Here is a 14010-nt window from a genome sequence, read left to right on the forward strand (position 1 = left end):
ACAGAAAAAGAAAGTGACACATTGACCGACGTCCTGGTTCTAGATATAGATAGTCCGGTCAGCGATTGGCATATGATAGACTGAACATTAAACTCCTATGTGACTGATAGGAGACCAAGATGCGAGCAATACCTCGTAAGAGTTGATATGAACATACGACCAATCTCATTGACATACGACCATCAGCAAATTGCAGCCAGCATCTTTGACATGACGGCGGCCGCCAAGATGTAATGTCAAGTAGGCAAACTGTCATTGGGCACTGCCAGTCCAACCAGATTGCTAAAGCGCATTGATACCTCGTAGACCTAAGTTGGCTGCCTGGATGTAGCGTACTGCAACAGAGTAGAATAACTCTTGACCTGTAGAATTAAATTATCGAAACATGCTTTGCGGCCGTTCTTCCAGGTCACCGTTTACGCCTCTGACCCCTGGCGTTCACATATCCCTTGCATTGACCTATTGGATGACCAGCCCGCCTCCTGAGTCCGTCAAATCTCGGGCCGCGGCGCACCGCAGCATATGGCTTGTGCCACAAAGCAGAGCGTTTGGAATCTTGAGTCTATCGCTTTGCCTTTGAAAGGATCGCTGAAATGCTATTATCCGTACGGACGTACCCAGCCGGTGGCAAATATCCTGCGAAAGGGGAAGCCATGTCGAGTGCAAGCTTTCTAGTTCCAACCAAGAACCCTGCCGTCCCACCAACATCGGAGTCTCCCTGCAGGATATATAGTGAGAGAGCGCATCTGAGGTGCATTGTGGCAGACGCCTCTCGTCTCGGGTACAATGCTTTCATTTGCTAACAAGCAGAAGACCTTAAGGCGGCTCCATTTACGCGAGGCGTCCTCCATGCAACGATAGCTTCATAACGGTTACAAATGCAGCGTTATCACTCACTACGGTCATTGTCGCTTGCGCAATTTCATCAAGGTCCGTCGTACACTTCAACGGCACAGATGAAGCAAGAAGCTCCCCTGTTCTCCTGAGCTTCCGCCGCTCGATTTATAACTGCTGCTGCCCCAAAGGGGGAGAGAGAATTCACGTAGGCGCTAGAAGGGCGGTACTCAGCCGCCGGCTTTTGGGTAGTTTGTAATGCATGTTGTCAGTAGGGTTGTAATATTAACAAACCATATGAAAGAAGGCATGCTGTAGTAAGAAATTCTTTCATGCCTCTGTAGAGAAACTTGACTTGGACGCCCCTGGATCCGGCCACGGACGAAGTCTGTAGTAATATTCCCTGCCTTCTCTTGAGAAAATGGGGAAGTACTGAGGGTATCTACGCTTAAGTAAAGCCACTCGACGTATACGACAATGATCCAGTCAAAGTCTACCTCTAAAACCTCAACGGCGGATTGCTTTTTGCTAAGCTTGCCAGCATTATCGACGATACCGAGCTTGCAATATTGTATTGCAGACACTGGGCCTGATTAACAAACGCCCCGGCCCTTCACATTAGAACTCTGAGAAAGCAGCGATTGCTCTGCCTGCATATTATTAACGGCAATTCCATGGACAACTATTACTTACGTCAATACCAACGTAGCCACATCATTACATGGGCTTCTTGAGACACAAATTTATGTCCGATGGCCTCGCGGAAATTGGATTTCGCACCTCTGATAATAGGAGCTGTCCCGTCCAATTCAACCTAGAACTTCCAAATGTTCGACAATCCGAAAGCATGATGAAAGAGATGATATGATTAATGTATGCAGGAAGACGAATTGAAGGTGCAAGCATCTAATGATGAAGTAAGAAAAGATGACAACACATGCAGAAATGAGAAGACTCTGTCTCACAATCCCCTGGGAGTATATAATTCCTGTAGAAAGTGAAATAAGTCCTATCAAGGAGTAGAAACAATTACAATTATTGTCTAGGAGATACACACCTCGACGCTCTAGAACCTTGAGCACCTTGTTTGACCTCTAGCCGCAAAGGAACCCAATTGGACTCCAAGTTCCCATAAACTACATAGGAAGGGACGCTTAGAGTTGCATAAACATTCTTCGGCACTCCCTCCCTGTACTTTCTACTGCAGAAATGCAAGCAACCTACGTACTGAGGAACATTCTTCTGGATTTACTGTATGTATCGCTGTGGCGCTTGTTAGTGACATGGTTAAGGGTAGGGCTGTGAACTCAGCAACTGCAGTTCAGTAATGGAATTCTTCTCGTCGATGTTCGTTGTAAAGAGTCTACTAGGCGCCATCTGTTAGGGCCATGCGTGTGAGCTCCATTATTATTTTCAGACATATGTTGCTCGAGCTTACACATGTTGAGATACCTTATGCTCTAGTCACCACCCACTACAGGCATATCGCTTCCCATCATTATCGCACATAGCATCATGTGCCCACGCAGGTGAGGCTGACAGACCGTAAGATTATGCAAAAATGTGTATTCAATGCCTATGCCAGTTACTTTAAAGTATGGTCCTGTCTCGCGTTGGAAACTTGGGTAGGAGTTGATATAAAATCCGGTTGTTAAGATAACCACTTGAAAGTAGTTCTGCATTTGTAGCAAGTGATACTCAACTTAGCTCATCGCTTCCACTGGGTCTCAGTGGCGCTGCAAGCTCCTTTACTAACATCAGCTTATTATGATCATCATAGGCCAAGGAACGGCTATACCAGGTACGGAGAGCTCCCAAAGGCATCGTAGACTATAATAAATCAGCTAGGTGGTCGCCGTCTTGCTCCCTAACAGCGGCTGCAATTCCTATATAGATGGGACAAGCCACAAAGACACTATGACCGTTTAGATGAGGTGCTAATCGTAGATTGTATCTGAATTGGCATTATTAAGCAATATGTGGCATCGAAAACCTCTACGGCTATGCTTGTTATGTGTATGTGGGAAGTAACTACTGCTAAAGAGAGAAACTCTGATAGAGGTATAAAGTAATCTGGCGACCTAGGTACCTTGTAGCTTCAGATTGCTAGTAGAATTACGCGGCTCTTATATCTACCACTGCTTAACAAGTCGAAGACTGACCATCAGGTTAAATTACATTGCGGAATGATAGAGACTTAAGGACTCGCGACCGACAAATCGTTTTGCAGATATAGGTGGGGTGTCTTTGCTCTTTGCCCCGATGGCGTGCTGACTCCAAGTTTGACGCGATCCTGGCCTTTAATCACGAAACCGCATTGCATAATGCAGACGTTCTTATACCACAGGGTTTCCCAACGAGGGCCCAATAAAGATAAAGAAACACAGCGGGATATCCATTAGTGACCGGGATTCATCTCTACTATATATAAGGTACTAAGGCTCAGTTGTGACAATAGAAAAAGCAATATCAATACCAGACCACACCGATTAACGACTGCAATCCTGTTATACCGAGTGGACATGGCTGATAACAAGAGCGAAGCGCATGATCCAAGAGCAGACACCGAAGTCACAGACATAGACAATGAGCTCAATGAGAGATCGCTACTCCGCAAGCTGGATGGGAGGCTCCTACCTGCAGTTGGCGTCCTGTATCTTCTCTCATTTCTAGATCGTAGTAATGGTACGATAACACAAGCTCAGATGCTCCCGAGCTCTGCTAATAACTATATCAGTTGGAAATGCCCGTATTGAGGGCATGGTGAATGACCTGCATATGAGTTCGTTATTTGGACCCCCCTTTGCATCTAGGAGGGAATTTTCTAACTCCTCACAGCGGGTAATCAGTATCTTACTGGGCTGACCGTTTACTTTATTGGTTATGTCCTCTTTGAGGTTTGCATCTTATGCATCATTTCCCGATGAGGAGCAACAATGGCTAATGTTACCGCTAGATTCCTTGCAACGTTATACTCAAAAAGACAAGCCCACGTTTATGGCTTCCAACACTGACAATTGCATGGGGCATTGTCGCCACGCTTCTCGGGGTAGTTCAGAATCTTCCGGGATTCCTTGTCGCCCGATTTTTTCTTGGTGTGACTGAAAGCGGGCTCTTTCCCGGCGTTGTCTTCTATCTGTCGATGTGGTACAAGCGCAGAGAGCGACAGTATCGTATTTCTTTGTTTTTCAGCGCAGCGTCACTTGCGGGCGCATTCGGTGGCATATTGGCATATGTTAGTCTTGCACGAGCCTCCGTGGACGAAAGTAAAACTAAATGCAAGTTATCAGGGAATCGGCAAGATGGCAGGCGTCGTTTGGAGCAATGGATGGCGTTGGATTTTCATACTGGTATTTCCCTCGAAACTTATTATCAAGTGCCTGCGCATGTAACAGTTCGATCTAGGAGGGAATTGCGACAGTTATTGTAGCCGCTATTTCGTACTGGTTTATCGAAAACTATCCCGATACCGCCGACTTTCTCACCAAATCCGAGAGGGAGCTCATTCAAACGAGGTTGGCCGCAGACTCCGACGCCATGATGAAGGAGGAGTTCAACTGGGCTGCTGTACTTGAAGCAATTCGAGACCCAAACTGTTGGCTATATAGCTTGGGCTTTCATACAATGAGCCTACCACTCTACACACTCTCCTTGTTCTTGGTGAGTAGTTCCGCTCGTTGCAGTTTGTTATGAGATCCTTTTACTAAACGAAACCTCAGCCGACAATCATCAGCAATCTCGGATATACAGCAGCAAAGGCACAGCTACTGACGATTCCTCCCTATGCAGTGGCATTTGTCACCACAGTAGCAGTCGCCATTGCATCAGAAAGGCTGGGCAAAAGAGCCGTGTTTCTCGCTGGCTCCTCTCTCATAGCCGCCATCGGATACATCATTCTGCTAGCAAACACTGACCCCGTTGCTCGACCTGGCGTGTCATACGCGGGCACCTTCCTCGCCGCCGCAGGGATCTACCCATCAACGGCCCTTGTTCTTTCGTGGCCCGCAATCAATGTGTCTGGGCAGACAAAGAGGGCGATCGCAAACGCCATGCAGATCAGCATCGGAAACCTAGGGGCTGTTTTGGGGACACAGCTATATCGAGCAAATGACGGACCGAGGTTTGTTGTCGGGCATTCAATGGCCCTAGCATATCTATGTGCAAATGCCATTGTGGCTTGTTATATTGGATGGCGATTGAAGGCAGAAAACAAGGCCAGAGCAGATATCTCACCAGAGGTCGAGAATGTGGGCGAGGCGGTCGATTGGAAGGGTGACAAAGATCCACGGTGGCGGTTTTCTTACTAGATAAATTAGATACCAGTCTTCAGTCTATTGGTTCCTTCGAGGGAAACGCGGCACCTGAGCTTGGCTTTTCATTGGTAGGGCGACGACTCAGCCATCATCTGCCACTGAGTCTCCCAGTTCTAACGCTGCCAAGGAGACAAGAAAAAGGAATACTCTCACAGTTTGCATGTCAGTTCGCCGCACTGAGAAGGCTATCTAGGCACTGATTTACTTTTGACTCATACTCATTTGAATACTGACATGAACGATGAAGCGGTTTATTGCCCTATGAAGATGTATATAGCCAAATTGACCACCAATGCGTTCCTTGTCTGCTTATTTCGGCCTTGTCATGTATGGCCAAGGTCCATTGCGGAGATACTCATTGAGGCACACGTTCGACAGACGCATCTACTTGATGGATCAAGAGGCGTGTACCACTTTGCGGAGTCCAAGATCATATATATCTCCTTCTCTCAAGAAATAGAACAAGCCTGAAGGATCGGGAATTGGATTCGCATCGTCGCCGTCGCGCGACCAGTATGTTCCATCATAGATGATGGCGTAGCTGGCGCCAAAGATCTCGGCTGTGTTCTTCGATACATGTACTGCCGTATTCTCGTTTATTGCAATGCCAAGAATGCCTGGCTTGTATTTGAGGACATTAAGCATGTCAAATTGGCGATTGCGTACGAGCACGTGCTGGTCGATGGCCACATTCTTCACATAGGCGAAGCCCTGCTGGTGGTCTCCGATGATGAGGCTATTGCTCTTTGTATCGCCTCGAGCAAGGAAATCTCCCTGGATCGATGCCCCGGCAGAGGATCCTCCGATGACGCCACCGGCATCCAGAACCGCTCGAATCTTTTGCTCAGTGAGCGTTCCTGCATAAGCGTCAACCAGACGCCACTGCCGGCCGCCACCAAACCACACACCGGTGGCGTTCAGGAGTGGTTGGACGAATTCTTCGGTATTGGCAACCTCGGGGTCATATGTATGCAGGACGGTGACACTCTTGGATCCCAGCCGACGGAAGTCGTCCGCATTGGCGGCATTCTGGTCGTAGCTTGGGTCGCCCTGGGCGGTTGGGATAACAACGATAGAGCTATCATTGCCACCAGCAAGATCAATGACTTTCTGCAGGATTGAGTCGTCCAGCGTGCCGCCACCAACGATCACCAGATTCCCATTCTCGGGTCCAACATATTGTGTCGAGTTGTCGGTGGGCAAAGCCGACGTCGCTACGGCCAGCGCGAGAAGAGACTGCAGAATGAAGCGAGCCATTGTATCAGTCAATGGCTAGAGAGATTTGACGGTCCCGCCCTGTCAGAAGATGATGTACTGTTTGGGCCTCAGTCAAAGTGCCTGGCATCTTCCATTGTATTTATACCCTTGACCTTCAATCCGGGGTCTTCATCGCACCATAGTGGAGCAATCTGAGATAGCAAGATGTCACCACAAACTTGTATTTCGCATCACCGTTCGGCTAAATTGCGACTCTCAAATCCACGGCCAAGAAGCCAGATTAAGAAGCTGCTTCGAGCTTCGTGCAGTGCCGAAAGGCGTACTAGAGCAAGCGGATGCATTCTCATACATGAATTATACATATGCTCTGTCTCGCAATTGCTTAGTGTCACAGCTCTCAGCGGTCCAAGTGTAAGGCATGTTGTCCATGATATTCTCGCAACTCCTTGGATCGGAATCCATTCATCATATGGCGCAATGAGAGGGGCGACAAAGCCCAAAAACCTACCCCATACTCCCATATCTATCTCGCTGTCGGGCCAATGCGATACGAGCCTTGGATTCGAGATGTCTTGGCGTCTCTTATATAATGAAGAGGTTACTTCAAGGTGGTATTTGGCTAATGAGCAGGTAGTGGATAGGCAAGCCCTGTACCTAATGCTGTACAGTAACAGTATTCTTAGGGTAACTCTTCTGCCCAAATTCGCCTCCGAGTTCACCATTATAGTCGGCAAGTTCTGTGTTGTCTCCGCGGTAATCCACGAGTATCTCTTCTGCTGAGTGGTACTCGTGTGGCGTTGGAAATATCCGGCCCAGGCCAGAATTGCCACTTTTCCCTGCCTCCAGATTGCCATCTCCTCTCGAACTATAACCCGACAGCCCCAGAAATCCTCTAGCACGTTTGATGAGAGGGCGTAGCGTTGGAAGACATGCGCAAATGATAGCACTGGAACAAAGGTTAGCTGTGGCAATCCAAATATGCGCGAGAGCGTCATCTTACCAAAACAACTCCAGGGTCGTCCAAATAATCTGGTCCACCGTGTTCCAAGTAAGGTCAGACAGGTCCAAAGAGACAACAATGGCAAGACGGAAGATCGTGACAAAACACGCGCTATAGGTAGCAGAGTCAGCATGATCTTCATTCTTCCGCCGACCGTTGCTAGGTCAGTACTCACAACCCGCCGAAGACCATGGTCAATGCCAGTAGAATTTTCTGAAACATGGGAACTTTCAGGTTCCAAATGTATGGCATGGGCAACACCATAAGCCCGAAATCGGTCACAATACTGCCGACTGCGACACCAACATAAAAGCCGTGAAGGTCAATGCAGTTCTGATTCGTTCCGTCCCAGAAACTACTGATTGGCCAGCAGGTTCGGATAGATGGGATAAACTGTGATGAGGGAATCTTTGAGTAATTGAACGTGAAAAAGTCAAGTATAGACGCGAGCATTCTTCACTTACAGTACCGATAGTCCAGGCGATGATGATGGCTGTAAATCCATGCAAGAAATACCTCATGTTCGATGTTCCAAAGATGCGATAGTATAAGAATACGATGGAGAGTCTTGCGCAAGCCAGCCCTGTCGTGTAGACAATCTCGTTTGCAACAATGGTCTGGAGAAAGCGAGAAAGGTTCTGCGGGTCCTCCTGTGCGACTACCACAGCATGCCGGCCTAAACCAAAACGGAGATAGAGCATGGTGGTGATGTAGCCCCCAATACCACAAATCTACCCCCTATTGTCAGCGCAAAGTTCTCGTCATTCCTGGAGAGTGAACGGATAATCCAAACTTACTCCAGCGATTATCGCGAGCCAATCATCCCACCACAGAGGTTTCCCTGCAAACCTGGCGGCAATAAGACGTCCGGAAACAGCCAGAAGACTCAATGCAAAAAACACAGTGGCGACAGCATACACCTCTGCTTGTCTGTTTTCTGCTAAAAATGCAGCACTCTCAGGCGGAGCATTCGTAGTTGACATAGCTTCAATCTCTCCACTTGGGCAAGATTAAAACAACGCTGCAGTGTTAGTAGGGTGAGTCAAGGCGGAAAAGGGAATGCTTGGGAGAAGAAAACTCATGAGGTAGTTGCGGCTTTACATGAGATATACATATACCGCTGCGCTGAACTTGGCTGGGATGCCATTCTCACGTTCAGACAAGGTTGATTTACCGAGCCATGTCTGAACATGAGTCGCAAAGGGGCTGGAACATTGCATACGGCAAGGATGCCGTTAGTCTTCGCAAGATGATCGAGACTTAGCGCACAGGAGGCGAAAGTCAAGTCGTAGTGTAGTGTCAGCGCGGCACGCGGAGGTCTTCCGGACGATTTGACAAGTGCGAGGTTGTTTCAGAAGTTTGATATGGAGCTTGTAGTTCTACTTTCTAGTTTCCGGATAATAATTACAGTCTTTGTGGTTCAGGTCTAGTCTAGTTCTTGTAGCGTTAAGCTCTATCTACTCAGCAGGTGCGTCGGCTATGCAAGCAAGCAACGAGATGGTTGCGTTAACTGTTTGCTCACAAGTGCCAGCATAGAAGGCATGAGACGCCTCTTCAACAAGGACAGTGTGCTTAATCCCGGAGATATCTGCATAGTACTTCTGAGCCTCCAATGGGAGAACTCGGTCACCCCCACAAAGTATGTATCCAGCTAGACCTTTGTAGTTTTCATCCTCCAACGGAGAATATGAAATAGGCGTGTTAATGGAACAATAGGCTTGAGGTTTGATCCTGGCGATCCATTTATCAGCCTCAGTCTTCGAGATGTTGTGGTACATGTGCTTTTCTGCTTCAATCAACAAAATTTGCCCTCTTGGTTCCTGCCGGAATAGTCAACGTCAGCTTGGTCATGTAATCACTATGACAAAACGAGTTGGGTAACCCACGTCCATCACCACATGTGGCGGCAGGTTTTCAGGCGTAAGTCCCATCATGTCAAGCAAGGATTTTCCAACTGCCGGCGTCACGGCGGTAATGTAAACAAGGCCTGTTACTCCTCCTTGCAGGCCGGCTTTCTTCCTCTCCCTAGCACTTAGCCCAGCCACTGCGGCTGAGCCGTAAATGCCACCATAAGAGTGCATGAGAAGGACAACATCTTTGCCTTCGGCAAGCAGTGGGAGGAGGATGTTCTGCCTTAGGGATTCAGAATCCTTGTCCACCGTGCTATTGAAAGGATCCTCATCGAGGATACCAGGTGCATCCTGACTGATAAACGGATATCCCTTTTCCTTGAACGCGGCTTCAAGATCCTCGAAGCAGCTTGCTGGATGCCACATTCCAGTAACGCCGACTATCGTTGGCAACATCGTAGAGGAGGGGAGAGAGAAAGACGGTTAATGTTGTGGATAATGTCGGAGTCGAGATTGACAAGGTAGGAAACTAGAGTATCTGAAGCAAGGAGCAAGAGGATTGCCTTGAGTTATACTTGGTCCTTTTCGGCGTTCTCCTAAACTAGCAGAGGATACGCAGCGCCTTCTGCGTCCCCCTTGGTAAGGAGAGTAACTCTCTAACTGACATGAATGATAGACCAGCAGTACCTTGAGTCATGATCCCCTGTTTTTTTCTTGGAGCCTCGGTTCAGTTGTTGAAATTTCAATTTCTACTGATGGTCTGACAAAGTGACGCCAGGAAACTGGGCGTGGTTGGCGCCATATCACATAAAGACGGCAATCTTCAGCCTGTTATTGATTGTCATTATATTTGACGTGATAATAGACTGCTATGAGTATACACCGCTTCACTAGTTGTATCCTATTTCTCTGTAGTGATAATTACACTTGTACACATTGGAGGAGAGTGCCTGAGCTATTCACACATCTCCAGCCATGACTCGACGGCATTGAGAGAAAGTTGCGGGGCATAGCTCACCGGCAGTTGTTGCCGATTGCATGGATACCCCCTGTACCATTACTTGGATTTCCTCCAGGGCTTGAGTCAGTTAATAGTTAGCATATGGTTTCATGAAGCAGATGAGTAAATAGGAGAGCGCAAAGTAATTACTACGAGTCAGTACGGTTGTCTTTTATCTTCTCGCCATCTGGGCCTTCGTCTCAGGGCTGAAACTCGTGGCCGACATATGCGGCCATGGGTTCGAAGTCCGCCATGCTGGTGCATCATCGAGCTCAGTCGTAGTACCACTTGTAGAGGGGCAACTGGACAGGGCTAACCATAGAGGCCTAGGACTATGACGGCGCGAGGTATTCATCCGGCCCGGCTCTCGCGCCGCCAGCCCTCTGGCTTCTCCGGACCAGGCTCGGACTTTTGATGAGGCTGCTACATGGTATTCCAGAATCCTGCGAGGTATACTACGTCCATGGAAGTCTGAGTCGTGACCTTTGGTCAATCCGTGCAAGGTAGAGAGACGATACAACGACCTGGTTATCGCACGCCCAGTATGATCAGCTATCGCACACCCGATATGATCAGCCGCTGTCTTATATCAGTAGAAGCAGCTGACGTCCATGTTCCCTCGAGCCACTCCCTGCACACTCTGTGGATGAGGGAGACTGATGTGTTGGCCGTCAGACGGATCTACGCGAGCGGACCGCCGTTGAGCGCGTAGCCTCTTCCGTCCTTGGTCGCGCACAACTCTTGGCATTCCCAGATCACCTAATCTGCAAGGACCTGTTAGAGAAGGAGCATGCTCTGCGCTTTATTACTCCTGCAGACAACAGGCCCGCGTGTCTAAAGCGATTCCCGGCCTAGCGGATTGGCAGTGGCCCATCCCGCGCGGCCCCTGCGCTCGGAATGCTGGAGCTGAACGACCAGGTACAACTAGTACTACTCAATGGCGTCGGTCCGGTGTCGGGGTCGTGTCTCTCGCACAAGCCGCTTAGAAAGCTTTTGCCGTCGAATTTACTGCGCGCGGCGCCTCGGACGAGGTACGCCTCGTAGTAGACTGTAGCCAGTTCGGCCGAGTCCTTCTGCCAGCCATACGAGTACATGATGTCCAGAAGTAGTAGATGTTCAACCTCTGCGCGACCGAGATGCCATCTATGAATGACCGAGGCAGACGTGACATGTCGATTTGTGGTCCTCTGGGTCCGCCAAGTGTCGTGCGCGCAGGGATATCGTGCCTGTCCCCGCCAACCCACCCAGGTCTCCGGTGTGGCTGAAGCTGTCCATCTTGCGGCGGATAACCACAGGAGGTAACACACTCTCGCAGAGATCGACAAAGCGGGTGGGAAGTCGGGCTGATGCTGCAACTCGTGATCTGTACTCCGTGGTTCTTGTTGTAGTTCTGCAGCCGCGTCCTTGTGGAAAGCATAATGCGAAAGGGTGTCGTCTGCGCGATCAGCGTGCTTTAGAGGCTCACCAACACTTACGCCGTTTTAGTACAGCTTAATGCCTACGGTATTCTCATAACTGAGTCGGTCGGCGTCATGTAGCTCGGTATCTCCCCAACCAGCAGCTTTCTTTTACATGGATCGGTCTTTATAAGCGCCACGCCCTCAGATCCAGGGCACAAAGACCGCAGGTGCCTGACGACCCCCTTTGAATAGTCAAGATTGTGGCGCCAGCCTAGCCGTCAATAAGGATCGAGCTGCCGTAATAGGTGGTCTCTGCCTCGTTAGCTAGCGTTTGCTGTATCGCGTTGTGGCTGCGAGATTTTGGCATTTGCTGCATAGCGCCGTTTTGCAGAACGTGGTTTGCGGTGGCCGTTGTGGTAGAAAAAGCTTTGCTGTGAAGTACCTTGGTATTGATTCTTATTTGTGAGTATGAACCAACATCTTCAAGAGTGTCTTGCAAAGGCTGAATAGCATATCGAGATTAGGCGTCCACTTTTTGACATATCAGGCAGCTGGGAAGACGGCTCTTCCTCGGGAGAGTAGATGTACCTTCTCATGCACTTGTTCGGGGCCAGCCGTATATTACCATTGAAGCGAGAAGCGCAAGCTTCACCGGGCCGCTTCTCAGATACTCGGATATAACAGCTGGAGAATAGTAAGCCCGCCAGGTAGACTCTTTCAAGGGCTTGCTTAATTTGGCAAGCTCCAGGGAGTACCTTGCTGCCGGTTACTAGTAGTAAATTTCCAGGCTTATGCTCGTAGTAATTACTCCGCACTTCCAAACCCACTTCTGTCCTCCTCCTGATTATCTCTCAACGCTTCTCAGTATCCGGAGTTGGGCGATAGATTTTGGCGTGAGAGTCGCATTGATACGCAGTATAGCTCACACCCTTGGTTGTACAGAGGGTGGACTTGCCTTCACCGCCCTTCTACGGAGTATTGTCCCTTGAGACGAGATTCGCCATGGTTCCTCCTCAGATCACTTCGACTTTCCACGTCCACAGCGGACAGAGCCACCTCAAGTGGTCCAAGTCTATTACACCAGTGTTATCTGTGGACTCAAAGGATGTTGTAAACTTTGACACCATTGATGGGAGCAATGGGCAGATCACACCCACTTCGACTATCGAAGACGTTCTCAAATTCAAGGCTGAGCTAGCAGATCCTCTGTTCGGGCCTGTTTACGTTCGCGGCGCGGAACCGGGCGACACTCTCGAGGTTGAAGTGTTGGAGCTCAAAACTGCCGCCTGGGGATGGACTGCCCTTGTACCTGGTTTTGGTCTCCTGACAGACGACTTCCCAGAGGCTCAGCTCAAAATATGGCAACTTGATCCCCGCGGTTCATATGCGACATTTAAGGACGGTATCCGAATTCCAACCCATCCCTTCCTTGGAGTCATGGGGGTAGCCCCGGCGGAGGGCGAATTCCCTACAATTCCACCCCTTGACACGGGAGGAAACATCGACACCCGCCACATCATAGCTGGGGCGAAGCTCTTCCTACCCGTCAGAGCTCCAGGTGCATTGTTTAGTTGCGGGGATGGACACGCAGCTCAGGGTGATGGTGAAGTGTGCGGGACAGCCATTGAGACTCCAATGCAGGTCAAGCTACGACTCACGGTCAGAAAGGACATGTCTTGGGTTACTTCTCCTAATTACACTGCGCCCTCATCAGCACTTACTCTAGCTGAAGACAGAGGATACTATGCCGTCCTCGGCATTGACTCGGATCTGTTAGAAGCTACGCGCAAGGCCGTTCGCGGAGTTATTGAATACCTGGTTCAAACGAAGAACTTGACGCGGGTGGAAGCATATATGCTTGCTAGTGTTTCTATCAGCCTACGAGTTTCCGAAGTAGTAAACGTCCCTAACTATGGAGTTTCTGCTAGCGTGCCGCTGCATATCTTTATAGATGCTTCTTAGTATATCTTAGAGCACTATAGGGACGGAATAGGGAGCAGCTTTAGATAAAGGATAGTAAAAGAGAGATAGTAAAGAAGAGAGAGATAGTAAGAAGAGAGAGATAGTAAAGAAGAGAGAGATAGTAAAGAAGAGAGAGATAGTAAAGAAGAGAGAGATAGTAAGGTGTAACAAACCAGTGTCCTTATAATTAGTAAGAACAGTCTTCCTAAGGGATAAACCTAAGGTTTAAGGGTTTATATTAGCAGAGAGGTTAGGTTAGATATATTAGCAGTAACTTATTATGCAGCTAGGCAATACACTTTATATAGTAAATGTCTAGGTTCTAAAGTGTATTATAATTACAGTGCTATATTAATAACTGTCTATTTAAACTATCTAAATAAGTAATATAAATAAATCCTTATATAGCTAGTTATCCTATAAGGCTTACTTA

At 48.6% G+C, this 14010-nt stretch overlaps 6 protein-coding genes across 6 annotated transcripts; 2 read left to right on the forward strand and 4 right to left on the reverse strand.

Moving 5' to 3' along the window:
• Nucleotides 1-3096: 3096 nt before the first annotated feature.
• On the forward strand, nt 3097-5141 carry BBK36DRAFT_1197864 (MFS general substrate transporter; the record flags this gene model as incomplete). The annotated part of the gene is made up of 8 exons (XM_024897008.1): nt 3097-3101; nt 3374-3519; nt 3572-3616; nt 3673-3731; nt 3791-4069; nt 4125-4184; nt 4240-4494; nt 4554-5141. The coding sequence occupies 8 exons, from the start codon at nt 3097-3099 to the stop codon at nt 5139-5141; spliced, it is 1437 nt and encodes a 478-aa protein (XP_024751097.1).
• A 402-nt stretch (nt 5142-5543) lies between these two features.
• BBK36DRAFT_1116155 (class I glutamine amidotransferase-like protein) lies at nt 5544-6404 on the reverse strand (the record flags this gene model as incomplete). The annotated part of the gene is made up of 1 exon (XM_024890203.1): nt 5544-6404. One exon carries the CDS (start codon nt 6402-6404, stop codon nt 5544-5546), a length of 861 nt encoding a protein of 286 aa, XP_024751098.1.
• A 957-nt stretch (nt 6405-7361) lies between these two features.
• BBK36DRAFT_1168155 (hypothetical protein) lies at nt 7362-8066 on the reverse strand (the record flags this gene model as incomplete). Its single annotated transcript, XM_024895138.1, has 3 exons — nt 7362-7476; nt 7541-7758; nt 7830-8066. 3 exons carry the CDS (start codon nt 8064-8066, stop codon nt 7362-7364), a joined length of 570 nt encoding a protein of 189 aa, XP_024751099.1.
• A 650-nt stretch (nt 8067-8716) lies between these two features.
• On the reverse strand, nt 8717-9671 carry BBK36DRAFT_1168156 (hypothetical protein; the record flags this gene model as incomplete). The annotated part of the gene is made up of 3 exons (XM_024895139.1): nt 8717-8776; nt 8877-9185; nt 9252-9671. The coding sequence occupies 3 exons, from the start codon at nt 9669-9671 to the stop codon at nt 8717-8719; spliced, it is 789 nt and encodes a 262-aa protein (XP_024751100.1).
• A 1395-nt stretch (nt 9672-11066) lies between these two features.
• On the reverse strand, nt 11067-11749 carry BBK36DRAFT_19268 (hypothetical protein; the record flags this gene model as incomplete). Its single annotated transcript, XM_024897871.1, has 2 exons — nt 11067-11685; nt 11718-11749. The coding sequence occupies 2 exons, from the start codon at nt 11747-11749 to the stop codon at nt 11067-11069; spliced, it is 651 nt and encodes a 216-aa protein (XP_024751101.1).
• Nucleotides 11750-12617: 868 nt separating this feature from the next.
• On the forward strand, nt 12618-13577 carry BBK36DRAFT_1197867 (Acetamidase/Formamidase; the record flags this gene model as incomplete). Its single annotated transcript, XM_024897009.1, has 1 exon — nt 12618-13577. The coding sequence occupies one exon, from the start codon at nt 12618-12620 to the stop codon at nt 13575-13577; it is 960 nt and encodes a 319-aa protein (XP_024751102.1).
• Nucleotides 13578-14010: the final 433 nt, after the last annotated feature.

The sequence above is a fragment of the Trichoderma citrinoviride genome (genome assembly GCF_003025115.1).
Source record: "Trichoderma citrinoviride strain TUCIM 6016 unplaced genomic scaffold BBK36scaffold_5, whole genome shotgun sequence".
Taxonomy (NCBI): domain Eukaryota; kingdom Fungi; phylum Ascomycota; class Sordariomycetes; order Hypocreales; family Hypocreaceae; genus Trichoderma; species Trichoderma citrinoviride.